This window comes from Xyrauchen texanus, chromosome 41 (genome assembly GCF_025860055.1).
Source record: "Xyrauchen texanus isolate HMW12.3.18 chromosome 41, RBS_HiC_50CHRs, whole genome shotgun sequence".
Lineage (NCBI taxonomy): Eukaryota > Metazoa > Chordata > Actinopteri > Cypriniformes > Catostomidae > Xyrauchen > Xyrauchen texanus.
The window spans coordinates 15,125,153-15,151,817 of record NC_068316.1 but is presented as its reverse complement, the minus strand read 5'-3'; the positions used below and the strand labels follow the sequence as shown (position 1 = coordinate 15,151,817).

At 39.2% G+C, this 26,665-nt stretch overlaps 2 protein-coding genes across 5 annotated transcripts; both read left to right on the top strand.

Moving 5' to 3' along the window:
* The first annotated feature begins 1,220 nt into the window (after positions 1-1,220).
* LOC127634417 (N-alpha-acetyltransferase 50) lies at positions 1,221-7,999 on the top strand. Of its 4 annotated transcripts, none has more exons than XM_052113967.1 (5): positions 1,221-1,393; positions 5,632-5,765; positions 5,907-6,026; positions 6,261-6,327; positions 6,441-7,999. In XM_052113967.1, the coding sequence occupies exons 1-5, from the start codon at positions 1,386-1,388 to the stop codon at positions 6,616-6,618; spliced, it is 507 nt and encodes a 168-aa protein (XP_051969927.1). In that variant the 5' UTR covers positions 1,221-1,385; the 3' UTR covers positions 6,619-7,999. The 4 variants fall into 4 exon arrangements, with proteins under 4 accessions (XP_051969927.1, XP_051969926.1, XP_051969924.1 ...); XM_052113966.1 differs by having other exon boundaries at positions 1,226-1,393; positions 5,629-5,765; XM_052113964.1 differs by lacking the exon at positions 1,221-1,393 and adding an exon at positions 5,390-5,464 and having other exon boundaries at positions 5,629-5,765.
* An 852-nt stretch (positions 8,000-8,851) lies between these two features.
* On the top strand, positions 8,852-25,961 carry LOC127634405 (basic helix-loop-helix domain-containing protein USF3-like). Its single transcript, XM_052113942.1, has 7 exons — positions 8,852-9,181; positions 16,243-16,330; positions 16,411-16,476; positions 16,648-16,679; positions 17,159-17,241; positions 17,349-17,445; positions 18,553-25,961. Exons 3-7 carry the CDS (start codon positions 16,430-16,432, stop codon positions 25,392-25,394), a joined length of 7,101 nt encoding a protein of 2,366 aa, XP_051969902.1. The 5' UTR covers positions 8,852-9,181; positions 16,243-16,330; positions 16,411-16,429; the 3' UTR covers positions 25,395-25,961.
* Positions 25,962-26,665: the final 704 nt, after the last annotated feature.

The window sequence follows — 26,665 nt, the reverse complement described above, 5'->3', positions numbered from 1 at the left end:
GGGTAGTATCGGTGTAAGATTTTGAAAGTTATTTCCTTAACTTTATTTACTAATAAATATTTGTTTGGTAAAGCCCAGATTGCCTTCCATAATAAACCTTCCACCAGTCTATTCCAATAAACAGTACAGTTTGGCATAGTGACAATGTCTTTTTGAATTAAGGAACAAATCGTTTTATTAATATTTAAAACTCCAGGGGCAAAACAAAGTTTCCCATTGACGTATCAAATAAATCATAAGCAGGAGGGGGCGCAATACTGTTTTTAGTATTAGCTCTGAATAGTGCAAAGACCCCTGTGGGAATCGCATCCATGACAATAGAAAACTCCCTTGGTGTCACTGGGATTTTATGGACATCTAGAAACTCAGAATAAGTGAGCTACATGCCTTCTTGATTTAATAATTGAATCATATTGAATAATAATTGTGTTATGTCTTCTGAAAACCATCTTTCAAAAAAATACAGATTTATTTTTAAATAATATATTGTAATTGTTCCAAATTAAATATCTATGGGGTGAAAAGTTATGCTTATATAACAGAGACCAAGCCAGCAACATTTGTTTATGAAAGCAAGATAAATTCAGAGGGATTTTGGCAATTTTGTAATTGCAAATCAAGAGAAACTCAAGACCACCTATTTGTAGAAAACAAAATTGGGTATAAAATTCCAAAGAGAATTTGGATTTAGAATGAAATGTCTAATCCAATTCATTTAAAAAAAATATTATTTAGAGTACAGAAATCAAGGAAGTTCAACCCACCTGATTCATAAGTATTCATTATTGTATATTTCCTAATATAATGTGTTTTGTTTCTCCAAAGAAAATTAAATAAAGCAGTATCAATAGCTTTACACATCTCTTTAGAAACATCGAGTGAAGTGGCAGCATAGACTAATCTTGACAGGGACTTGTATTCTCAATGCACATATTTCCATAACGTCATTTCCCTTTTTTCTGTTTCCTGTTTCTTGTTGTCAGTGGTGAAGGTTGACAGCAGCCTCCCTGAACCCGTGTTGCCAGATCCTCACATTTGATAAACACTACTGTTTATTTCATTGCGATCGTACGTGCATTTCCAAATGTTTAATGTGTATAAATATTTACCTAAGATACATGAATTATAATCTTAAACAAATTATATTTCAAAAGAACATTTCTATATTACATTTAGGTTCTCGTCTTCACTAAAACGGATTGGGGGATTTAATCAAGAAGACCTGGCAACCTTCGGCCATAGCACAGAGGCATATGCGGACTGCTTAGCTAGTGTGCTAGCAACATACATGTGGAGGGGATTGCATCCCAAACTCTACCTAAATTCCCCCTTAGACTGTCAAATATCGCCAACTTGCCCTTCACAACAAACGCCTTTTCTTCAACATGAAAGGGTGAGTAAACGCACCGAGAATGGTCTTTACATCGCAAGTAAAGTTTTCCCCCTATTCTCTCTTTTTTCCAGCAGGGGGGCGGTGGAGTTGGTCTAAAGATTAGCTGCTAGCTGTTTTCGCGCTAGATGTGGAGGCGACAAAATTGCGCCTCCGTTTTCACATCCAGCCTTAGTTCTCGCTTTGCCATTTCTCGTGTGTTGCCAGAAATCCGCCTTATAAAAACGCACAGATGACTTAACGGTAGATTAAACCCAATTCCAGTACAAATGTCACGAGTTAGGTGTGTGCCAAGCTGGATCGTGTGTCGAATCTAAATCCGAAAATGTTGAGTCAGTCTTCAAGTTGCTATCTTGGTTAGCCAGTCACGCTTATATACCCCAGCTCACACGGATCATGAGGCCGTTAGTTTAAGGCATTAAAGCGTGTTCATGCGTCGTTGCTTTGTCATGTATGTGCATATTCTCACGTAGAAATAGATAGGTGTGACCTAAGTGATGGAATAAGTTCAGTTGACTAGCATATCCTCATCGAAAACGACACCACGAGTTTACACTTGGTGGGTTTCGTAGCTGGTCATTTTTAATTTGGGCAGATGGAATATAAATGGTATACCATGTTTTTTTTTTTTTTTTTTTCTTAAATGGTATACCATGTTGCGTTTGATGACTACAGAAGTGATGACACTTCATCCACGTGACAAAGTAAAAAAAAAAAAAATCTTTGTGAGGTTCCTGGCAAATGCCTTCCATAAAAAAAAAAAAAAACGTTTTTAATGAACGTAATTTCCGTTAACAGTCGGTTATCATGTCAGGTAGGCTTGTTTTTTTTAGTATTTCAACGGACTGTCTATTTTCTTGGTAAATCTCCGTTTAAAAGTGAAGTCAGTAATTTTTGTCCTCATTAAAAAAAAGTTTTACTTATTAAGAAATGAATAGAACTTTTGAAATGTATGAACTCTCATGAAATGAAGGCTCTGGTCATATCAGTAGCCTAATAAAAGCTGTTTTAATCTACATGATGAGGGTCCCCTCATGGAGGCTGTCATGTTAGGATTACATGACAACTTCTGTCCAATACAACTCACTTATTCTCAGTAAATGCCCTTCTATTGGATACATTCTCTCAAGGATTCAATTTAAATGAATTAATTTCTACAATGGCTTCAGTAATTAAAAACTGTTGTGCTTGATGCTGCATCCATGCCCCTTGGTATCCATTTAAGAGCAAGATGACATAAAAAAAAAATACTTTTAAAGAAATATTCCCTGTTCAATACAAGTTAAGCTCAGTTGACAGCATTTGTGGTATAATTTTGATCATCACCAAAAAATTATTTTGACTTGTTTCTTTAAAAGAATCAAAAAGGTCACAGTGAGGCACTTTCAGTGGAAGTGAATTGGGTTTACAGGCAGATATGCGAAGCTTATAATTTTATAAAAGCTCTTACATTAATTCTTCTGTTACAACTTGTGTATTATTATAGCTGTAAAGTTTTTTAAATCATCATTTAATTTTTTTAAACTTTTTTTTATTTAATTTTTAAGGTGTTACGTCAAAATGGCAATGACGTTTTGAAATGTATTATACATTTACACAGAAAAGTTTAGTAATTGATATTATCACACTAAAATGTAAAAGCATGCATATTGTTTACATCTTGTGGCTATATTTTTGAAACGGTGAGTATTTTAATGTTTCCAGTGCCTCACTGTAACCCAGAAATTATTATATATATATATATATATATTTTTTTTTTTTTTTTAAGAAAATGAGAGATGTCTAAATTTTTTTGTGGCAATCTACATTATGACACAAATGCTGTCAATTGAGCTTAACTTGTATTGAACCTGGAATATTCCTTTAAAGTCCACATCCACACTAATCTATTTTCTAGAGGTCGACTGTTAGTGTATTTGAACGATATCGATAACTAACTAAAATTGATACTGAATGAAAAAATAACACTCACTCAAAGTAAAATAGTGCTGAAATTTGTAAAAAAAAAAAAAATTAACAGTACTGACTGAACCATGAAAATGTATTGTACTTTTTAAATGAAATACATATTTATATATATTTGAACTAACATTCAAATTTTAAAGTCAGCTGATTTTTAAATTGTCATTGTTTCCTTGGTTCATAAGAGGTTGCAATAAATACATAAACCATTGAGCACCGTTATATAATTGTATAGATCATTCCTATCCTGGCTGTTAAAAAACAAAAGAGCATTTCAAAAGAGCATCTGCTGGAGCAGATAGGGTTAAGGGCCTTGCTCAAGGGCCCAACAGTGGCATATTGGTGGTAGTGGGGCTTGAACCCCCAACCTTCTGGTCAGTAACTCTGAGCCTCAACCACTGAGCCACCACTGGCACCACTTATAAGTTGCCACTTTTGCAACTATCCATTTGTTTTTCTATGAAAACGCGTGCTAGACAAACGTCTTTGTTTCCCTTTGCTTTGTTTATTCAGCGTCTCATGCAGGAGTGCTTTTTTTTAGATTCTGTGTCTAATTAACAAGAACTTTAAAACCATATTTAGACACCTGCTTTCTGTTAAACTTGTGCTGTGTCTAGCCTTTTTTTAGCGCAAGTATGTGATCGATCTGAAGTCATCGTATTACAGTGAGGATAAAAAATTTTAATTGAAATCAGATGCGTTTCTGATTAGTTTGTACGTTTCTCTCTGCTGCATGAAGATATTAATTTGCTTTCTCATGTCACTAGTTTTAAAAATGCAACTTAGCTGGCTAACAAATGCATAAACGTGACCAACTGGATATAAACTAATGCAAATAGATGGTAACAATCAAAACATTTTGGTAGGACTTGCATGTTTTTTGTTACATTGTTCTAACCGCTTGAGGTTTGCTTTAATGTTAGTGTTCTCAGCCTTGTCAGCAAACATACTGCTGTTCTCTAATAATGCAGCATCTAGTCAACAAATTAATTAATGTAATGATATGACTTTTCATTGTTGATGTTTTAAATCCACATCTGAAGTGTTCGTTCCATGCAGAGTGTAGTCTTACATGTCAAAACAAACACCACAAGGCATCAGTGAAGTGATAGTTTTTATCTCGCCACTAGAGGCCACTCTCATACTGTATAACGACAGCGGACCTTTCCCAGCCACTCTAGCACTGGACACAATGGGGAAAAACTATGGTTGTGGAGTTTTGCTAATAACCAATAGTTTCAGAAATCTGTTATCATGCCGATTAATCGACAAAACCGTTATATCGGTCGACTTCAAATTTTTTCATTTGAAAACACATAAATTTTTGCTACCTATTTGCCTTCCTTGCACACCGAGACGCCATTTTTGTCCAGCGAAAACTTAGCTTTTCAAAAACACTCTCCCAAGTGTATGCATTTTAAAACGCTGCCTATGCGTTGTAGTGTGGACAGGTAAAACGTTGATATTCTAAATTCGATAAAGTATTTGTTGTCATGTGACGCAGTCATGTGATCCATTCAACCCAAAACAATCAAGATGGCGGCCCATGTTGTAGTGGGATTGTTGTGCCTGTTATCCACTTTGCCAGTGTTGTTAAAGATTAAGTTAAACTTTGTACAACCTTCACATTGCATTCCTTCAAAGGCAATGGGAAGTTTACTTGTAATTGCTGTCCAGCGGCTGTAAGGGGATTTAAGCATTTTCAGATGTTTAAGTGTAGACGGTGAATTTATCCAGATTAATGTGGATGTTGCTAAAGCTTCTAGTATCAATTATTGATCAATTAATTAACAAAGCATTTTAATTAAATTCTTAGGAAGGGATCACATGGTTTTTATTGTTTTAGGAACGATGAGTGTGCGATAAGAACACACAAGTACACAGACATCCTTAGTAAACCATATTTAGTGTCTGTTTTTCTACTGTAAACTCATCCTGCCACTAGTTGAGTGAGTGGCAGCGGTGAACACATGACCAGCAGCTGTTGTGTTGGTGCTTCAGTATGCTGCTCTCCCTATAAATACCTCAGTCGTTCTGCAGCAAGAGTCAATTGGTATCAAAGGGTACCACTGCTTGTTAACGCTTTTAAGTGAAATGGATGGTGATTTTATGGTATTTGGGACTTTGTGTGGGTGCACTGTTTGGATATTACCCATATGAAGAATCTTAAAAAGTGTGATAGTGACCCTTTTTTTATAGACTGTATTTGGTCCTGACATACAAAAGAAGTTTGTTGATCTGTGCACGGCTAGTTGACCATTCTGCTTTTGTTCTAGTAGCCGGATCGAGTTGGGGGATGTTACTCCCCACAACATTAAACAATTGAAGCGTCTCAACCAAGTGATCTTCCCTGTCAGCTACAATGACAAGTTCTACAAAGATGTTCTGGAGGTTGGAGAGCTCGCCAAGCTAGGTAAGAAAGTAAACTTCTTTCACTATACCTAATGATAATTCGATAGTGGTCAAAAGATTAACTGTGTCAGTTTTAAAAGAACCAGTCCAGTTTTTTGTAATTGAATAGATTCCTGCTTACTTTTGGTGAAACCTTTTACAGCATACTTCAACGACATTGCTGTTGGTGCCGTGTGTTGTAGAGTGGATCACTCTCAAAACCAGAAGCGACTCTACATCATGACACTGGGCTGCCTAGCACCTTACCGCAGACTCGGCATAGGTACGATTTTAGAATATCCTCGTCCATTTAGATACATGTGTGTGCTGATCTTATTCAAATTGAAGAAATGTAGTTATCTTAGGTCAGATTCTCTTGGGATTGCATAATTAGATTGTCTTTGAAGGATGCCTGACATTTTGATGAAGGTTTTATAATATGTTCTCAAATAAGCTACTAAAGCAGTGGTTACGTTTTTAAGATGCTTATAATTATTTTAGTCATGTTTGCTTTAAGGAACCAAAATGCTGAACCATGTTTTAAACATTTGTGAGAAGGATGGCACTTTTGACAACATTTACCTGTAAGTATGAAGACAGTGTGGTGTCCTGTTAATTGTTTGGTAGCGATGTTGATAAAATGCAAGGAATCTTCTACATGCTAAAATTACATGTTCTTCTGTTATTCTTTCCACAGTCACGTGCAGATCAGTAATGAGTCTGCAATCGACTTCTACCAGAAATTTGGCTTTGAGATCATTGAGACAAAAAAGAACTATTACAAGAGGATAGAGCCAGCAGATGCCCACGTTCTTCAGAAAAGCCTGCGCAGCCCATGTGCGCCCCCAGCAGGAGAGATCCAGAAAGCCGACTAGAGGTTGAAGCATGACACAGATTGGTCTATTCCCTCAAATGGAACTGTAACTGATGCCCCAAGGTTGACACACTCACCACTTTCTTCAGAGGACATTTTAGACAGAAAAAGTCAAAGAAATATTTGCTACATTTTTTGTGCAAAAACTTTAGTCCCCCAAAATTTGTGTTCTTTTTATTATTATTTTTATTATTATTTCTTAATATAGAGAGTTGACAATAAATTGAGGTTTTCAAGCAGAATCCATAAGTGCTCCAAAAGCTGCTGACTTCTTATTGACCTCACATGTTGAAGGTTATGTTTGCAAACGCATACTGTTTGCATTTGTTTTAGATTTGATAAAGGTAAGGGGACATAACTTACTTGGACAAAACAGTAGAACTAAAATCTTTCTAAATATGACTGTTCCTGACTCAAGATTCCCCAGCTGGCAACCTTGGAGTGATTGTTTGAATTGTCTTAGGGACACATGGAGTCCTCAGAACTCGAGCATACCTCCACCCGAGCACTCGGACACATGGCAAGGGAATCTACTGGTGGCTGAGACTTCTTGTTTCACCATAAAGGCAATATGCAATGCTGGAGTGTTGCATGTGATGCAATGTATCCTTGTGATGTCAGCCACCTCAGTCTATTTTGAGGCTAAGCTAGTGAGGAAAAGGAGCGTAGAGCCCCCTCAAACGAGATTGGTAAAACTGTTTTAGTATGGGGAGGTCTAGGGGGATAAACTCCACTCGTTTGTGAATGCATTTGTTTTTCTGCCCATTATTTAAAATCTAAACTTTTTTTTTTTATTTTGATCAGTGGATTGAGTCTGGGCCTTTTCTGGGGTTTGCAATAATGCTGCTGGTGAGATGTAAAGGCTTCAGATAGTAAACGGGAATGGCTTTTATGGGCCTTGATGGTTGTGTTTTTTTATGGTGGATGTATTTCTCAAATAATTTTTAGTCCACCAGTACTCAAGTTAGAGTTTAGCCATTTTTGATGTGAAAGTTTGATTTTTCATTGTCTGCCTGAGTGTCTATAAATTTGAATCCTTGCTTCTCACTTACAGTAACAATTGTGCAGCAAAAATAAACATCCTCCCACAATTAACAAGTTACATTTCAGTGATGTTCACTGACTACCAGCTTTTTCCCATGCACAATGTGGGGGAGTTGCAGGTCACTTCAACGAGTTTATTTTATAGGACTTAAAGAATCAGATCCCAGGAAAATCCCAGACTCTGTGTTTGCCAGGGGAGACATGCCCTCTCCAATGTAGTAAAAGCATGTTTTTTTTCCCACCTGTCTTTGAAAAATTTTATCTTTTTCTGGAGCTCTATATTGTATGACTTTTAAACCTCTAAATAAAATTACTATTTGCATTTATTTTTCAATTGCAATTTTCTATATGTAAGCCTTAAAGGGATAGTTCACCCAAAAAATACAATTCACTCATTTATTCACCCCATTTTTTGAAGAATATCTCAGATCGGTTGGTTCTCTCAATTCAAGTGAATGATGGCCTGAAATCTAAAGGTCCGAAAATCAAAATAAAAGTAATCCATTACACTCCAGTGGCTAATATATTTTCAAAAGCGATATGATAGGTGTGGGTAAGAAACAGATCAATATTTAAGTCTTGTATTACTATAAATCTCCACTTTCACTTTAACATTCAAAAGTGAAACTGAATAGGTGCCACATGTGACTTTCAGAAGTGAAAGTGGAGATTTTATAGTAAAGGAATGAAATGTATATCTGTTTCTCACTCACACCTATCATATCTAATTTGAAAATATGGATTTAACTACTGGAGTGTATTGATTACTTTTATTCTTCTTTTGAAGCTCCAATCACATACAAAGGACCAACAGAGCTGAAATATTCTTCTAAAAATCTTCGTTTGTGTTCTGTTGAAGAAAGTCATCCACATCTGAGATGGCACGAGGATGAGTAAATGATGAAATAATTATAATTTTTGGGCGAACTATCCCTTTAACATTTCAGCAAGCCATCTCTATGCTGACACGATTAGTTTGACGCTCTAATAGTGAGATGATTGTGATTTTAACTAGGTTACAACGTTCCAAATGTTGCAAAACAACAAACATTCTTTAGGGGGCGTTCACACCGAACGTGTTCTTACGCTAAATAGAAGCTACGCGCAGCATTTCGGAAAGCGTTTTTAATAGTTTAAGTTCGCTTCCAACTCGACACAGCGTCTTAAAAACATGGCGTAACGGTCAAAGACATAAGTCTAGCGCATGTTACATAGGTAAACAATTGAAAAACACAGCGGAAGGACGCAAAAACGCTTTCGGTGTGAACGGCCCAATGCTTCTCCTGTGTTATGTGCTTTTTTTTGATTACCTCACCAACATTGACGGCCCCTCCAACACAAGCTCGTGATCTGACTGGTTGGAGTCTTTTTCGCCTTCACTACTATTGGTCGAAACGAAGATCCCGCCTCATTGTTTTGTGACTGGCAGTTGTATGCTAGGTCACAGATGGAGTAAATTGCTTAGGATCAACAAAGTTTAGAAGGACTTATCGTCAGTCCAGAGGATGGACAAGCAATCGGTAGGTCCTACGTATTTGACAGTTTTACTGAAACGTCGTGAGAAAGATGGTAGTGATACAATTAGTTATTATAATCGAAAACTAGACAAGAGTTGTTAGCTGTCGTGTTAGCTCACTGTCACTTAACAAATAAAGCCACCATTGCACCTTAAGAGCATATAAAAATCAGCCACACCATGAGTTTCACTGCTTTATGTGCAGTTCATTATGTCCGCCTCACTCTTTGTTATGTTTAATTACTCCACTCAGAACAACACCGTTAGTTTTAGTCCAAGTTCAAAGCTAACAAGCTACGCCAGCTAGCCAGTCCAGTGTTATGGAGCTTCACATGTACTGGTTACTGGCTAGTCAAACTAAGGCTTTACTTCTTGTAGCGCCTTTGACATTTAAGATTATGACATAAGCTTTTTCTTTAAATGGGGGTATGATCTGTTTTTGTTTTTTGTGTATAGTACTATTAATTTGCTATATGTGCTGTGTTTTGCTAACCTTTGAGCGTACTGCTTGATTCTTCACTGCTTTGAGGACCTTCGAGTTTATTAAACACTCAGTGCCGAGAAAGTTCACTTTCTCCAGTGCATTTTATCTTAATAATTATGTTATTAATTTTCTGTCAGATTGGGGTCAGGGCTTTGTGATGGCCACTACAATACCTTCACTTTGTTATCCTTAAGCCATTTTGCCACAACTTTGGAGGTATGCTTTGGAGGGTCGTTGTCCATTTGTGATCGAGCTTTAATTTCCTGGCTGATGTCTTGAGATGTTGCAAAGAGATGTTCTTGTCAAGCAAAGAGACACTTAGTTTAAAGGTAGGCCTTAAAATACATCCACAGGTGCACCTCCAATTCATTACACCTCCTGTCTAATTGTCATAATTTTCTGGAATTTTCCAAGCTGCTTAAAGGCACAGTTAACTTCGTGTATGTAAACTTCGGACCCACTGGAATTGTAATATTGTCAATTTAAAGTGAAAAAGTGCCTGTAAACAGTTGTTGGGAAAATGACACGTGTCATGCACAAAGATGATGTCCTAAACGACTTGCCAAAACTATAGTTTGCTAATAATAAATCAGTGGAGTGATACAAAGTTTTAATAACTTCAACATAAGTGTATGTAAACTTCTGACTTCTACTGTACATCATTTACGTGTATAATAATTATTAGTTTGTGTGCATAATGTATCGGATGACTGTTGCTGCAAAAAGCTCTGTTCTTCAGACTTTGTTCATCCACAAGTCTTGCACTTGCAGCAATTACATCTCAGGCATTCTAGCAGTCAGTTTATTAAGATATTCAGATGTTTCATTCTGTGCTCTCTGTAGCACTTTCCAAAGATGTAACTTGTTTGTAGAACACATCTTATAGACTTTACGATCAAACTTTTCTAACAACATCTCAACACATCAAACACTCATTCATGACACTCATTTCTAATAATTTACCATGCAGTCTTAATGCTCTTTTGCCCATTTTACCCTTTTCTTTTTATATGGCAGTTTCAGATGTGTCATTTTATTTTAAGATTTTGTCTAAAAGACCAACATCTAAGAGTCTTCTCTTCACTATTCTAGATGAAACTGGTGTTTGGCATGTTATGTTAACTGAAGCTTCCAGTTTAGGACCTGTGAGGAGTCTTGTTTCTTTAACTATAGACTCTGATGTACATGTCGTCTTGTTTTGTGAATCTGGGCCATCCACTTCCATCTCTATCCTGGTTGGATCCAGTTTAAGTGCATCTTTCAAGCCAGTAGTGTATTAAATAGCCTGGATCTCTTAAAAGATGAGTCCGTCTACTAAGACAGACTTCATAGTGAATGAATTGATGCAAACTCAAAGACATGGGATTCTTCATGAGCCACTGCCATAATCATGGGTTCAGGATGAAGTTCAACAAAATGACCTGCCATAAGCTTCCAGCTGGACAGCTATGATCCTCACTGAATGACACCTATATCAACTTGGTCAAAGGAGGGACAACACTCTTAAACTATATAGAAAATTAATTAACCACTAACAAAACCCTTCATCAGTCAAAATCAAAGGACAATGCATCTACATGTATTTCCTCCGTTAATTCAGATGACTTTAAGAACTTTAACACTAAAACTTATAGTTAATATAAAATAGTTTTAATCATTGACACGCAACAATTTTAATTTTCCTCACTGTAAGTCATACAAGAAAACTGCATTATCTTATTACAACCTAAAAGCAGTCGACCCCTCATCATTCTCCACCTCTGACTGTGGACCCTTACCTTCTGACTCTTTGAAACTGTCCTGTCCTTCAAACACCTTCTCAAATTATTACTCAGCTTCTCTTGAGGAGCATGCCCCCATCAAAACAAAGCTGGTGCCCTCTTCTCGCTAATTTTCTTGGTTTACTCCTGAACTGCAGGCATTAAAGAGAGTGGGTCGTCGTCTTGAACGACTGTAAAAAAAACTGGCCTCACTGTTCATTCATTGTCTCTTACAGAACATCAGCTGAAGAACAGAGCAGCACTCAACACTGCACGTTCAATGTACTTTTCCTCTATCATCCAAAAAGCAAGTTGTAGACCTAGAGACCTCTTTGCTATGGCGAACAAGCTAATTCACCCACCGGCTCAGGACTCTGGACACAGCTCTGATGAACTTTGACTCATTTCTGCACTTCTTTCATGATAATTGTTTCCATTTACCAACCATTTCTGAAGATCCTCTGCACAAATGTCTGTCTGAACACCCTATCCACCCTTTCTCCTCCTTCACTCCCACTAGCCCATCATCAGTCAGTGATTTAATTTTACATTCCAACTCATCATCCTGTCAGTTTGACCATGCCTCAACCTCCCTTTTTAACACTGAGTCAGTCATTTCAGCACCTATTTCACATATGATAAACACATCACTTGCATCTGCCATTGTTCCAACTGATGTTAAAATTGTTGCTTTTACACCAGTCCTTAAAGATCCCCACCTTCCCTCTGCAACTATCGTCCTATTTCTAACCTGCCTTTATATCTAAACTTCTGGAAAAAGTTGTAGCCTCCCAGTTACAATCACATCTTGCAGCTAATAATCTCTGACCCTTTCCAATCTGGTTTTTGCCTATTCCACAGGACTGAAACTGCTCTCTTGAAGGTTATTTATGATCTCCTCCTCTCTGCTGACTCTGGATTTCTCACTATTCTGATCTTGCTTGACCTGAGCTCTGCTTTTGACACTGTATGCCACAAAACACTCCTTTCCTGACTTTCAGATATTGGTATTACTGGCACTGCGCTCTCTTGGTTTTCTTCCTACCTCACTAACAGACAGTATTTCTCTATTTAGAAAAACAAATCCCCTACTTCTCCTCTCACTCAGGGTATCCCCCAGGGTTCTGTACTAGGTCCACTACTGTTCATAATTATGTTCTCCCACTAGGTCAGGTCATCCGTCGTCATGGTCTCAGTTATCACTGCTATGCTGATGACACCCAAATTTATACATCTGCACGTTTTGATGAAACACATGCCATCAGCTCATTAACTGCCTGTATTCAATATAAACATTTGGTTAAAAAGTAATTTCCTCATTCAATGCTGACAAAACTGAGATCATAATTTCTGGGCCACAAACACTTATATATTGACATTTTAGTCAAATCTGACCAAACCATCAAAAACCATTAAGAATCTGGGAATCACTTTTGAACCCCACATTAGAACCATCACTAAAACCATTTTCTTCCATCTTCGTCACATTGCACAACTTCGCCCCATTCTCAGTTTTAAGGATGCAGAATCACTAGTTCATGCTTTCAAATCATCACGCCTCTTTACTGGCCTACCAGCTAAAACTATTGCCTGATTACAATACATACAAAACTCTCCAGCTAGAGTTCATATTAACACCTCGTTTTCTGCACACATTACTCCTATCTTGTCTAGTCTTCACTGGCTGTCTGTCTCATGCCGTATTAAATCTATTTCCATCTTTAAATCTCATCTTAAAACACATCTTTTCTCAGCGCATTATCCATCTATTATTGATTGTTGTTTTATTTCCCCCTTTGTAATTGAGATTGTAACTTCTGTTGAAATGTATATTAATGTACTTTGTCCTGTTAAATGTATATGGTGTGTGAAGTGTCCTTGAGCTGCGCTATATAAATAAAACTTTATTATTATTAATAGTTCTAAACATAAATAACTAATATTGGTATTATATTTATTTATTTTCTGTTATAGATATAATTTCATGGACCGCTCCTTTGAAACAACAATAGTTGTGAAAAGATCTATACAAATAAATTTGACTTGACTTATTTTTATTTAGAGAAATTTGTTTCTTTTTGGGAATTTTTCAAAACAAAATGTGACTTGTAAGTGTTAAAGAGACTTTGGAAATGCAAGTGTACACAATACTTTAGCAACTGAAAAAAGATACTGTATTGAGATGTTCAAACATTAATAAATAGTCCAATATTTTTTAACTGTTCTAATAATGTGAAGTTTCTTGAGTCGCAAATTAGATTATAGGTATTGTAGGATTATAGTATTTTCACAGTAGACTGGAGGAATAACTCCTGAATTTGGGGCTTTGACATCAATGGCAAAAGTTTTTGTTTAAAATTAAGGTTGTGCGCAAGTAATCGAGTTCTCATTCAGCTTTTAAATATTTGACTAGTAAAAAACACTACTCAAACATTGTAATTTGATTTTCCTTTGTGTCTTCTGTGGGCAACAATGAAACTGCTGCTCTCACCTAAATCTTGCCATTACAACTCAATGTATTGGTTGGCATTGTCCATACATGACATTGCTAAAGTAATAGTTCACCCAAAAATGTAATTGTTTAAAGTGATTGTATCACTTCAAAAGATTTGAAATGGTCGTTTCAGTGTGTAAGTGCAAATATATATACAGTGAGGAAAATAAGTATTTGAACACCCTGCTATTTTGCAAGTTCTCCCACTTGGAAATCATGGAGGGGTCTGAAATTGCCATCGTAGGTGCATGTCCACTGTGAGAGACATAATATAAAAAAAAAATCCAGAAATCACAATGTATGATACAGCTGCAAATAAGTATTTGAACACCTGTCTATCAGCTAGAATTCTGACCCTCAAAGACCTGTTAGTCTGCCTTTAAAATGTCCACCTCCACTCCATTTATTATCCTAAATTAGATGCACCTGTTTGAGGTCGTTAGCTGCATAAAGACACCTGTCCACCCCATACAATCAGTAAGAATCCAACTACTAACATGGCCAAGACCAAAGAGCTGTCCAAAGACACTAGAGACAAAATTGTACACCTCCACGAGGCTGGAAAGGGCTACGGGGAAATTGCCAAGCAGCTTGGTGAAAAAAGGTCCACTGTTGGAGCAATCATTTGAAAATGGAAGAAGCTAAACATGACAGTCAATCTCCCTCGGACTGGGGCTCCATGCAAGATCTCACCTCGTGGGGTCTCAATGATCCTAAGAAAGGTGAGAAATCAGCCCAGAACTACACGGGAGGAGCTGGTCAATGACCTGAAAAGAGCTGGGACCACCGTTTCCAAGGTTACTGTTGGTAATACACTAAGACGTCATGGTTTGAAATCATGCATGGCACGGAAGGTTCCTCTGCTTAAACCAGCACGTCAAGGCCCGTCTTAAGTTTGCCAATGACCATTTGGATGATCCAGAGGAGTCATGGGAGAAAGTCATGTGGTCAGATGAGACCAAAATAGAACTTTTTGGTCATAATTCCACTAACCGTGTTTGGAGGAAGAAGAATGATGAGTACCATCCCAAGAACACCATCCCTATTGTGAAGCATGGGGGTGGTAGCATCATGCTTTGGGGGTGTTTTTCTGCACATGGGACAGGGCTGACTGCACTGTATTAAGGAGAGGATGACTGGGGCCATTTATTGCGAGATTTTGGGGAACAACCTCCTTCCCTCAGTTAGAGCATTGAAGATGGGTCGAGGCTGGGTCTTCCAACATGACAATGACCTGAAGCACACAGCCAGGATAACCAAGGAGTGGCTCTGTAAGAAGCATATCAAGGTTCTGGCGTGGCCTAGCCAGTCTCCAGACCTAAACCCAATAGAGAATCTTTGGAGGGAGCTCAAACTCCGTGTTTCTCAGCGACAGCCCAGAAACCTGACTGATCTAGAGAAGATCTGTGTGGAGGAGTGGGCCAAAATCCCTCCTGCAGTGTGTGCAAACCTGGTGAAAAACTACAGGAAACGTTTGACCTCTGTAATTGCAAACAAAGGCTACTGTACCAAATATTAACATTGATTTTCTCAGGTGTTCAAATACTTATTTGCAGCTGTATCATACAAATAAATAGTTAAAAAATCATACATTGTGATTTCTGGATTTTTTTTTTTAGATTATGTCTCTCACAGTGGACATGCACCTACGATGACAGTTTCATACCCCTCCATGATTTCTAAGTGGGAGAACTTGCAAAATAGCAGGGTGTTCAAATACTTATTTTCCTCACTGTATATAATTATTTTTTTTTTTTTTTCATTTTTGAATCTAGATGATGTTTATGCATAGTGCTAATTTTTTCATCAGAAAAACAGGTTGAATTTAAATTAAAAATTTTAATTGATTCTTGGTTATTGTGTTTTGAGTACTCGACTACAAATTTATACAGAATGCCTATTCCAACTCCATGTTAAATTTATAAACACACAAGTCACTCACAATTTCAACAAAAACTCTGTTTGCAAGATCGTTATATTTACTTTTGTGACAAGTTTAAATCTGCAGAGTTAGCAATAATATTCAGTACATAAACGTTTTCAAGGTATAAACTCACATGTACAAGATTGTACATCTTCAACAAGTGTAAGTTGCAGTGTCAATGCAGCACTGGCCTGGTTGGGCAAGTGATCGTTCCACTAGTTGGCCTGAAACTCTCATCCAATCCTTATTGTTTAGCCCAGGACAACCGGGTTAATGAAACCAGATACTATTGGGCAGTCCTGATGTTGGCCAAAATTTCCATTTAATTGATCTACCATTAAATCACAGGCATTTTTGTTAGCTTGCATATTTTAATGTGTTTTGTGTCCTCTCTTTCCTGCAGTTTTTCATTAAGCATAGAGGTGCCTGGATCTGTGGTCTCCAACATTACTGAGCTCACACATATGATAACTGCATACTTAATGCTGAAGGTAATGCTTCGTTTGTCCCCAAGCCTCAACATAGTACCCTCATATATACTATAAGATTAATTTTTTTGTTGTTTTAACAGGCTGTAAGAGTGTGCCAGGATGCCGGAGATAGTACAGAGTCAGACAAATAACCCAAAACTGCCACGGTACTGATCAATCCCTGCTTAAAATTTTTGTCAATTCAGCAACTTTGTACAAGAATGCAGTGTGGGTTTAAATGGCTAGTTAAGAAGTGTGCCGATGTTTATTTGTGTGTCTATGGTTCATTCACTTGTGAGCTCAAGTTATTTACTGTTTATTTTTCTGTGAAATGTTAGGCGGAAGAAAAACAAGGAGATTCATAATGCAGGTGAGAAAGTATTATGGAACAGAGTAATGTAACTAACTGTTTTTGATCTGATTTGTATTTTCAATTAGGGCTGCTCCATAATCAAATAAATAATCAAGATTGCTTTTACAACTAGAGTAAAAAGTGACAATTACAGTATTTTTAAGCCTTGCAACGCTTCACAGACATGTCTCAAAATTAAAGATTTTTTGTTAAAAGGGCCAGTGTAAAGTTGATTTGAAGTATTAAATTACTCTGGTTTAAAACAACAAATTAATTCAGGGACAAAGTTATCAGCTTGTGTTATATGTGTGGTCTGCATTAAGAATATGGCATACATATATGGTATACATGGAGCACAAAAGAAGTTTATTAAAGTAAATTCAAATCGCAATGACATTATCAAGGGAAATAATCCACAATTATGATTTTTTTCTATAATGGTGCAGTCCTATTTTAATCACCGTTATATCTTATTCCCCATTTCCCTCATCCGTCAGTGGAAAGGCACCGTAAAGAGAAAATCAATGCTGGCATCAATCGGATTGGAGAGCTTTTGCCTTGCTCTCAGGCCTTGAAACAGGTAATGCACACTTAATAAAGTAAAAAATTAAGCATGCTTTTAAAGGTGCTGTTTTATTCATGTACCTACAAAGTTCTAAATGGGTGATGTCTTGCTTCTGCTTATAGAGTAAAAATATGATTCTGGAAGAGGCTTTTCATTACATCACTGAGCTAAAACGACAAAATGATGAAATGCTGCTTAATGGGGGTGAAAAAGGCCAAGGTGAGTCATCATTACAGTGGGTAACTGAACAACTTTACTGGGTGCATTAAAGGAATGGTTCACCCATCAAGGAAAATGTAAATTATGTCTTTTCAAACTTAACTTTCTTATGCAAAACATAGAAATAGAAACCAATTCAAAGATAGAATGCCCTGTCGCGTGTCACTGGTAAGGACAAAAACTCTGATTTACATGGAAAAGATACCTTTTATCAGTTGTTGTGGTGTTCCTCCTGGTTAGGACAGTGTTACATTTTGTGATGTTTCTCACCAAAACCTATCCTTTACCTTCATAAGTTCATGGACTACTTGTATAATAGTTTAGGGTCCTTTTTTTAAAACAAAATTTGAATTACGGAACTATCAACTGCCATTGTATTGAAAAGAGGGACTGGGATATTTAGTAAAAGAGCTCCTTTGTAGAAAGAAGAAAGTCATACGGGTTTGAAATGATATGCGGGGAAGTAAATTATGACAGAATGTTTTGATAAAGTATTCTTTTAAATGTATTTATTCTTATTTGGGCTGGGCAATATGGCTACAAATATCATATCTCGATATATTGTCTGTTGACAATATTCAGTATATATCTCTAATTATGCATGGCAAAAGTAACTTTAAAAAAACCAAAATTATTAGAAGAACTATCATTTGATCCAAACAGGCATTGTAGCCAAGTATATTCAACAGTTTAAAGGCATTAAATAAAAATATATTTAAAAATAATGAAGGCATTTTTCTCACAGTTTTCACTAAATGTGTGACAGTTACAAATGTTTGAATCTTGTGATACACCAATATCTCCTCCTTTTCTCTTATACTATGCTATGTTTGTAGATTTGTATTATAGCTTTTAGTGGTTACTAATTCTTGAAATTGTGCAAATGCATATACCCACATACTTTACAATGCATGTGAACCGCTCTCAAATCTTCAGCAAAATCATCGCAATTATATTGTGAATATTTGATATATCGCCCAGCCCTAATTCCTGTTGGGAATATATTCTCATTAGTATAGGTATTGAATAAAATCCCTGACATGCATTTTTGTAAGCTTATGTGCTGTCATCCATTTTGAAGTAAGTCTGTGAACTGTGTCATTGCAGCAGAGGAGATAGAGCGATTACGGCACCAGCTGGAGGACCTACGCAAGGAAAGTGCTCATTACATTGAGCTCCTCAAAGCTAATGGCATCAATTTCCTGGATGACCCCACTATACACTGGAAGGGGAAGCAGCGCTGTGCAAAAGTTGCCAAAGTAACTCCGACTCATTTGATTTCAAAGGGAATAATTGTGTACTCCAATAGGAACACTTCCTGTCCCACAAGTGAAGTTTCCATTCCACCAAGTCCAGTTTCTCACCTTGATAAACAGCCTGCAAATGCTGTAACGGTCCAACCATCATGTGATATTTCACTGGGCACAGGCCAGACTCTTAGTATTACAAATGCAGCACCATTAAACAAAGTTATAGTCTCCTCTGCATCTGCCAACATACCTGTAGCAACTCTTATTCCTGCTGTGTCCAAGCCATGTCTTACAGTAGTGGAACAATATTCTCCTTTGGCACCGATTACTCCAAGATTGAACCCTCCTATGAATTATCTTACTCTTCAAGGTTTATGTCCCCAGCCTGTGGTCAACACACCGCTCCCACCACAACTTCAACCAGATAACCCAACCCCCAGTCTCACTTCTGCAACCAGTCCAGCTATGCCTCTCAGACTTAAGCCTATGCTAAGCCTATCCTCACTGCCTCAAGTTGTGATCAGTAACTCAGTGGTTCGTGCTGCTGCCTCCACTGTACTCCCACAAAATTCTGAAATTCCATCTGTATGCCCCATATTACCAGCAAACTCTAGCATTCTTAGAACCAGTGCAACTAGCAGCACTCAGACTACATGGACAACACTACAACTGGCTGGAAATACAGTGCACCCTGTCTCCCAGGCATTGGTTACAGATGGTGCTAGCATTAAACCGAATCCTCAGCACCTCTCTTTATGTTCAGTGGGGACAAAACAACTTGAGGAGTCTGTTTCTCTCCAATTACAACCACAGGTTCTGCAATCACCAACCCAAACATATATTCCTATTCAGCCAGCTAGGCCTAGACCTCCTCCGCTATTTTCAGCAGTTGTTCCATGCCCTCAGACAGCAGTAGCTGAACAGTCTTCACTTTTATCAGTGCCAGCTATTGTGTCCCAAGCTGTAGTTGTCCAACAGCCATCTGTTGAACCACAGCCAGTCCATTTAACCCATCCACAATCAGCTGTTCAGGCACAACCAGCACTATTACCAAAACCTCAACTTAACTCCGCTCCGATGGCCAACTCTATACCCACTATAGAACCTAAACCTCTGATTCAGGCTGCTATTCCATCTCAGCCTCATTTGCAACCTACAGTACTGCCCCAAGCCCAGTCTGCCATTGTGCCTCAACTGCATCTCAGTATGGTGCCTCAAGATCAGCCAGTCATAAATCCACCAACTCAACCTGCTCTTGTGCCTAAGCCTCAAGCTGCCCCACTGCCATTGTTACAGACAATGCAGGTATTGCAAGTGAATTCAGATGAAATTCCAGTTGCTGTGACATCCTCTCCTCAAAATAATGCTCATGTTGTTATTCTACAACAGGGAAGTTCATGTACAGCACCGCAGGCTCTCAGAGAAGATATGACTAGTCAGACACCCTGCCAGCACATTGTCATAATTCAGGCACCTGCTTTGACACCTGCATCACAGAGCCATCACACTGCCATTGTTTCAACTCCAACCCAGACTTTATCAAGTCAGATGACCAATTCACACCCTACCTGTACAACTAACATGCAGGCAGCTGGGACAAAGCAACTGGTACACATTCTTCCGCGCCCCTTAACACAATTGCAAGCACAAGCTCCTCAGACTATCACTGTGAATGGAAAAGTTTATGTTTTGCAGTCGGCAAAATCGCCAGATAAGGGGAACTCTCAGCAATGTAGTCAAAGTGTGACTCAAATCCTTCAGCCAAGCTGTGAAGAACCCACCTGCAGTGTTGCCATGAATTGTTTAGGTGCTCTAACTAGTCTTAGTCAGAATATTTCGAAGATCTCAAGTAAAAGCAATGTGCAAATATACACAATTACTCCACCTTCGTACACTACTGTGCAACCTCTTCCTCCAATGTGTGGTTCAGATGTCAGCACTTGTGCTGAAACAATTTTTTCCACCTCTGTTCCTGTACCATCAACTCCTGCTGGCAGTGCAATTAAAATCCTGCCAAAGAAAGGTAGTGTGACCTCTGGAAACCAATCCAGACAAACCTCAGTCAGAAGAACCAGATTGGTTAAGCGAAAAGAACCAAAACTTGGGCGAAGTTTGCAGAGAATTGTTGCAAAAAGTAAAGCGTTGGTTTCAAATGATGCATGTTCTGAGTTATCCACTGTAGCGACAGATGTTGATTCATTGAATTCTGTAGGTAAATATATGGTGAGGCATGATAGTAAAACTCAGAGTGTACCTACCCCAATTAGTGTCAGTTCTACATCCAGTAGTTCTGTGGTCATTAGTGTCAGTTCCTCCAGTGAAAAATCAGCAGACAGTTCTGCCTCATCTTCAGTAAATGGCAGTGAATCTATTGTCGAGCCCTCTTTGGCTTGTGGAGAAATTTCAAAGACCAAAGCAAAATCTATCAGTGTTGTCCCCTTCCATAACAATACAACAGTTAGCAGTGTTAGTTCAACAGTAAGTTCTACTCAAGGTTGTGTAGTTATTTCTTCAAATTGTGACCGCTTAAGTAAAGTCATAGATACTCCAGATATTGGGCCCCAGCTTAGTTGTTTAGCTGATCGTGTTGCTCTCTCTTCACAATGTAGCACTGTGGACACTGTTGCGACTTTGTCAGTTACCTCAACAGAATGTAACGTTAACTCCTCATGCAGCGTGTCATTTTTTATTGAAACTGCCAGTCAAAATGAGGTGACTGCCAGTAAGGTGTGCTCCATTAATGATGGCAGGTCAAAAGAATCAAAACCTAGTTCCATTCCACTGACCACAGTAAGCTCTTCTCAAAACAATTCTGTACTTTGCCAACCCTCCGTATCAAGTGATTTATCCACACCGAGTAGACGGTTTGGATCTATAGAGAGTGAACAAACAGTGTCCATCATGCCAGGTCAGAGTATTTCACAAATTCAAGGCAAGTTTGCTAGAAGAGGAGAGTTGACTACCTCTTCTCAAATTCAGTCATCATTTAGTGTGTCCTCAACGTCAACTACTTGCTCAAACTCCACTATGTCAACTCCACCTATTCAGCTTCCAGAGGCTTCAGACCCTTTTAAATCCTTAAAACGAACATCTGCAATTAATATATCCATGGCAGCCACTAACCATGGAACGTGTTCAGACTTCAAGCTGACCGAGTCAGGTTTAAACGCACAACCTGGCAAGGATGGACAGTGTGTAAGTGCCACAGAGAAACGTGTGACAGAAGTAGGTGTCTTTGCTCAAAAAGACATAGTTTCTCCACAGCAGGAGTGTACAATGGACAATGATTCATTTGAGCCTCCATTGGGAACCAGTAGGCAGACTGATTCACCTCTGGCAGGAGTTTCAGGTGGCAGAGGCTTTTCTGTTGCATCATTGCTCCCTCCAGGCCACAATATAAGTGCCTCTGCAAGTACATTTGGCGCATTCACTTTCACTTCTGAGCAGGCGGAAATATTAGCTATGGCTGCGAGAGCCATATTTGAACAGGACAGCCCAGGCAAGAGGGCCGCTGCTGGTTGCAGTGTTGACAACCAAAGTACTGCTGTTACAGGGTGGGACCTTCCAAAAATGCAGCCAAGCCCTTCTAACAAGGAGAGCATGACCAACCAACAGGTTAAACTGACAAAGCAGGCTGATTTACCCATGTCAAAAACTTCATCTCAGGTCTCTGGTCGAGGTCCTCCAGTTGAGCCTTTGGCCAGTGACACTGTTGGCACCAGACTTCCACAGACAACAGCTTACTCACAGTCGCAGCCTACTACTGTCACTAGCCTTAATGTTAATAACCTCATCAGACCAAGCTCCAGCCAAACTTATACAGGATCACCTAATCTTGCACAGCAGGTCTCTGCTCCGTCATCCGGGGGAGCTTCCATTATGGTGTCTCAGTCTTCCTCTCAACTTCCCCCAACCTGTTCTGGCCCTACTCAACCCAATGAATATGCCCCTTTGAAGAATACACTGATGCAAACTCATGTCAGTGTTGGAATGGTTGAACGTCATCAGAAGGATATGCCAAAAAGGTCTGCCCAAGATGACCTTATTCTTCCAATTAAGCGTTCAAAGCCATGCCCAGCAGGGAATGTTGCAAGATTAGATATGAAGGCTACAGATCAGGTCCAGATGATGGCTGCTCAGATGCCCTCAAGTAGTTCTACAGTTATGACAAGGAATCACTCTGTTGGAGTTGGAGCTCTGTTTTCTGGTAATAATTTCATGAGCACTGTTCTCCGACCTACTGAAGGGCACTGCTCTTCCCAGGTGCCAACACATGAACAAACTCAGCCAAGTGTGGTGCACCTACAGCAAGGGCATGCACAACATAGCACTCCACAGTCTGGGCAGAATTTAGGTGGAAACCTCTACCTCAAACATCAGCAACAGCAAGAGCAAAGGCACCTTTACCAGCTTCAGCATCACCTCACACAGCCAGAATCTCAGATCCACAATATTCAACAGAGGAACCTTCTGCAAGACCAGCATGTGCACAAAAAGAGAGTTGTACGTGGTGGGCAGACAGGACCAACTGTTGGTCTGCAGAAGCAACACCATTTGGAAAAGAGTGGCGTGCAGCAGCAACATCAACAACAACAACAGCAGCCTCCACCACAACATCAACAACAGCATCAGCATCAGCATCAGCAGCAACAACAGCAGCACCATCAACAGCAGCAGCAATCACAGCAACAAAAAGCACAACAGATTCAACAGCAGCAGCAGTCACACCAACAGCAGCAGCAAATGGCACCACAGAATTCACACTCGCGTCATCAGCATCTTCAACAGCAGATTCAGCAACAACAGCACTTTGGGGCTAGACAGGACAAAAATTGTGAGGCCCAACAGGCAGGTCAGAGGGCACATCAAAACAACCACTTGGGTCAGCCAGAGCGTCCACCTGGTCAGGATCATGGAGCTATGCAAAGATTAATGGGGTCTCGCTCATTGGAACAGCAGTTGACATCCCAGTCTAACAATTCAGTTTCTCGTTCCTCAGATCTTGCTTGCACTCCATCACGTCAGGAGCGCCAACGTCTCTCTAGTTATTCAGCAGAGGCTCTTATAGGGAAGACTCCCGCTACTGCTTCTGGTGAACAACGTATGGGAGTGCATCTGCAAGCACCTCGAAACAATCCACAGGACCAGTCAGAATTACGAGGCTATGTAGACTCGTCATGTGGTAAAGGAAATATTGCTCATAATTCTCAGAGTAGACTCCCCCCAGACCATGCTAATACCACAGACACACATAGAATACCAGAGTGTGGACCTTTCAAGGCTCTGGTTAGTGGGCATCAACTAAGTAACTATGAAGTGCAAGTGTCTCGGAGTGGTGACATGTCCAGCAAGTCTGTACCCCAAATGCACAGAGGTCCTCAGTCACAAGCTGGATTCAGAATGGGTACTGGACCCATAGGTGATGGGCGTGCACGTGGGACATATTCAGGTCCACATCCTGCTGCTCAAGGTGTGCACATTGGAGCCGGATTGACAAGAGAGCAAGAGGGATGTCACCAGAGCTTCATGCAAAGTCTTTTGGCACCACATATTCCGGAGCAAAATGGGCACCAGAGAGCAGCACAGGGCTGTAACCCAGGGAGTATGGAGTACAACTGTGTTCCTGGGACCTCTGCTGGAGAACTTCAAGCTAAATCTTCTAGTCCTAATTTGCACCCTGCACAGAAAGCGGCTAACATACGTCTTGGGGACAATAACAAAGGCCATATTTCTCAGGTGAGTGGAAATTTGCATGGTCTATCTGTAAGAGCAGGCCCACCCCATCCCCTGACACCACACAGCAGTTCAGAGACAGGACGCACGCAAGGCTCAACCAGGTCACTATCAGCGGTTAGTCAGCGCACCCACCATATTGGACCAGATCAACAAAGCACAAAGATCCGTCCTGCAGACCGACCACGGTCTGGAAACTTGAGACCTGGTAATCCTTTTGAACCAGAAAGCTCTCTGCCTCTTCCATCAAGTGGAGGAGTGCTCCTTAGCCGTACACAAACAGGAAGTGAATCTAGGCGTAGTAGCATTGTGCGTTTCATGTCAGAAGGTGCACAGGTCAGCATTGACAACAATTTGGTGTCAGACCCACATCTCACCCAGAATTTTGGCTTTCCATTAATTGGTGATGGAGGAATGAACCCACCACCTCCCATTAATGCCAATGCATCTTTCATCCCACCAGTCACGCAGCCCAGTGCCTCTCGCACCCCATCCCTTCTTCCTGTGGAACCTCAGAACACTCTACCATCATTTTACCCATCATATTCTCCTGCAGCTCATCCTAGCCTTCCAAGTGAGATTCCTTTACAGTATTTTTCCAATCAGATGTTTACAAGTCCAAGCACTGACAAGAGTGTCAGTGCACCATTGAACAATCGCTTTGGTTCTATTCTTTCTCCTCCTCGACCTGTGGGCTTTGCACAGGCCAGTTTCCCTCTTCTCACAGATATAACACCAATGCCAATTGCAAACTCCTCAGGCATCCCACCTCATTTACCTAACTTCAACCTGACCTCTTTATTCCCTGAAATTGCCACAGCAATGCCTCCGGATGGCTCCTCTATGCCAATGTCCCCTTTATTGTCGCTTGCTAACACTACTTCCTCAGACTCAAATAAACAATCTAATCGCCCAGCCCACAACATCAGTCATATCCTAGGACATGATGGGACCTCTGCTGTTTAAAGCAACAGCATTAAGAAAATAATCTCTATTTATTCTCCCACCAAATTTAAATGCCCTTACCCCTTTTATAGATGATTAAAAGGATTTATAGAAGATGGTCATGGCGGAAAGGCTTTTAATCCTTTGGAAGCAGAAGTGGAATGTTCTCAGCTCCCATATTATGATCACTTCAAAATGAATGGGGGAAAAATCAATAAAATGTTGCATGTGATGTATGTTAGCCTTTTTTCAGTTTACTTTGCTTTGGTTTTCTGCAGATATTTGGGGCTATCATGGTTCTACATGATGTACAACTTGTTCCAGTTTTTTTTATCATAAGAGCAGCTCTCAATGTTTAATAGGAAGAATATGTCTATAACTTGTTTTGTTCTGTAGCGACAATAGTAACTAGGTGTAAAATGCCACAGCTGAAAAGGATATAACTGCATTTAATGCTACAGTAGATATAATTGTTTTGTAAAGTATCAGTTGTTTTTCCAATGTTTAAAATTGTTTTACTTTACATAATTTCTCCCACAGAAAACATTCCAAAATAACTTTTACTTATTTATGAAAAACATTACATTGTCTGTAGATATTTGTAAAAATGAAAAGTTATTAAAGTTTTTAATGTAAAAATCTGGGAATGTTATTGTTCTCCCTTTCTGGATTTTGTTTAGGCTGTTATTGTGTTTTGGAGGAGCTGTCTAACTATTTATTTATTTATTTTTGAAAAGCCTAATTTTCAGATTGCTTTTTATAGCATGTTAAATCCACCAGATGTCAGTACCTTTTAAAGATTGTTTTGGCATTAGTTTATCTCAAAATAGCTGAACAAAAACATTCCTTGGTGTCTATTATCTATAATCTATACCTTTCTAAAAGCAAATGCTTCGCTCTGCTAACCTTTAACAGTTTTTCACATTACAAACTGATATTTAGGACAGAATGCACACTAATTAGGGGTCAAGCACTGAAGGTGCTGCACACTGATAGTGGTGGTCATGAATAGACCCACACCACCTGTGGGCTCCCTAGGAAGGGCCGTTGCAGGGAATACTGGGCCCCTGACTATATTGTTCTGGGCCCCTTTCATAATAAAAAAATACAGTCTAAAATGTGTTGTGGGCCCCCCTAGACCTGTGGACCACTAGAATCATTACCACTCTCTAGGACATACCCTATAGCCATTTTTACACCACCATGTAAAAAATTCACTTTTCTTTTGCATGTATTTTTTTAACCGTTTGGCCTAGACACAATTTTTTTGCTGATTCCCTTACATCCCCTTA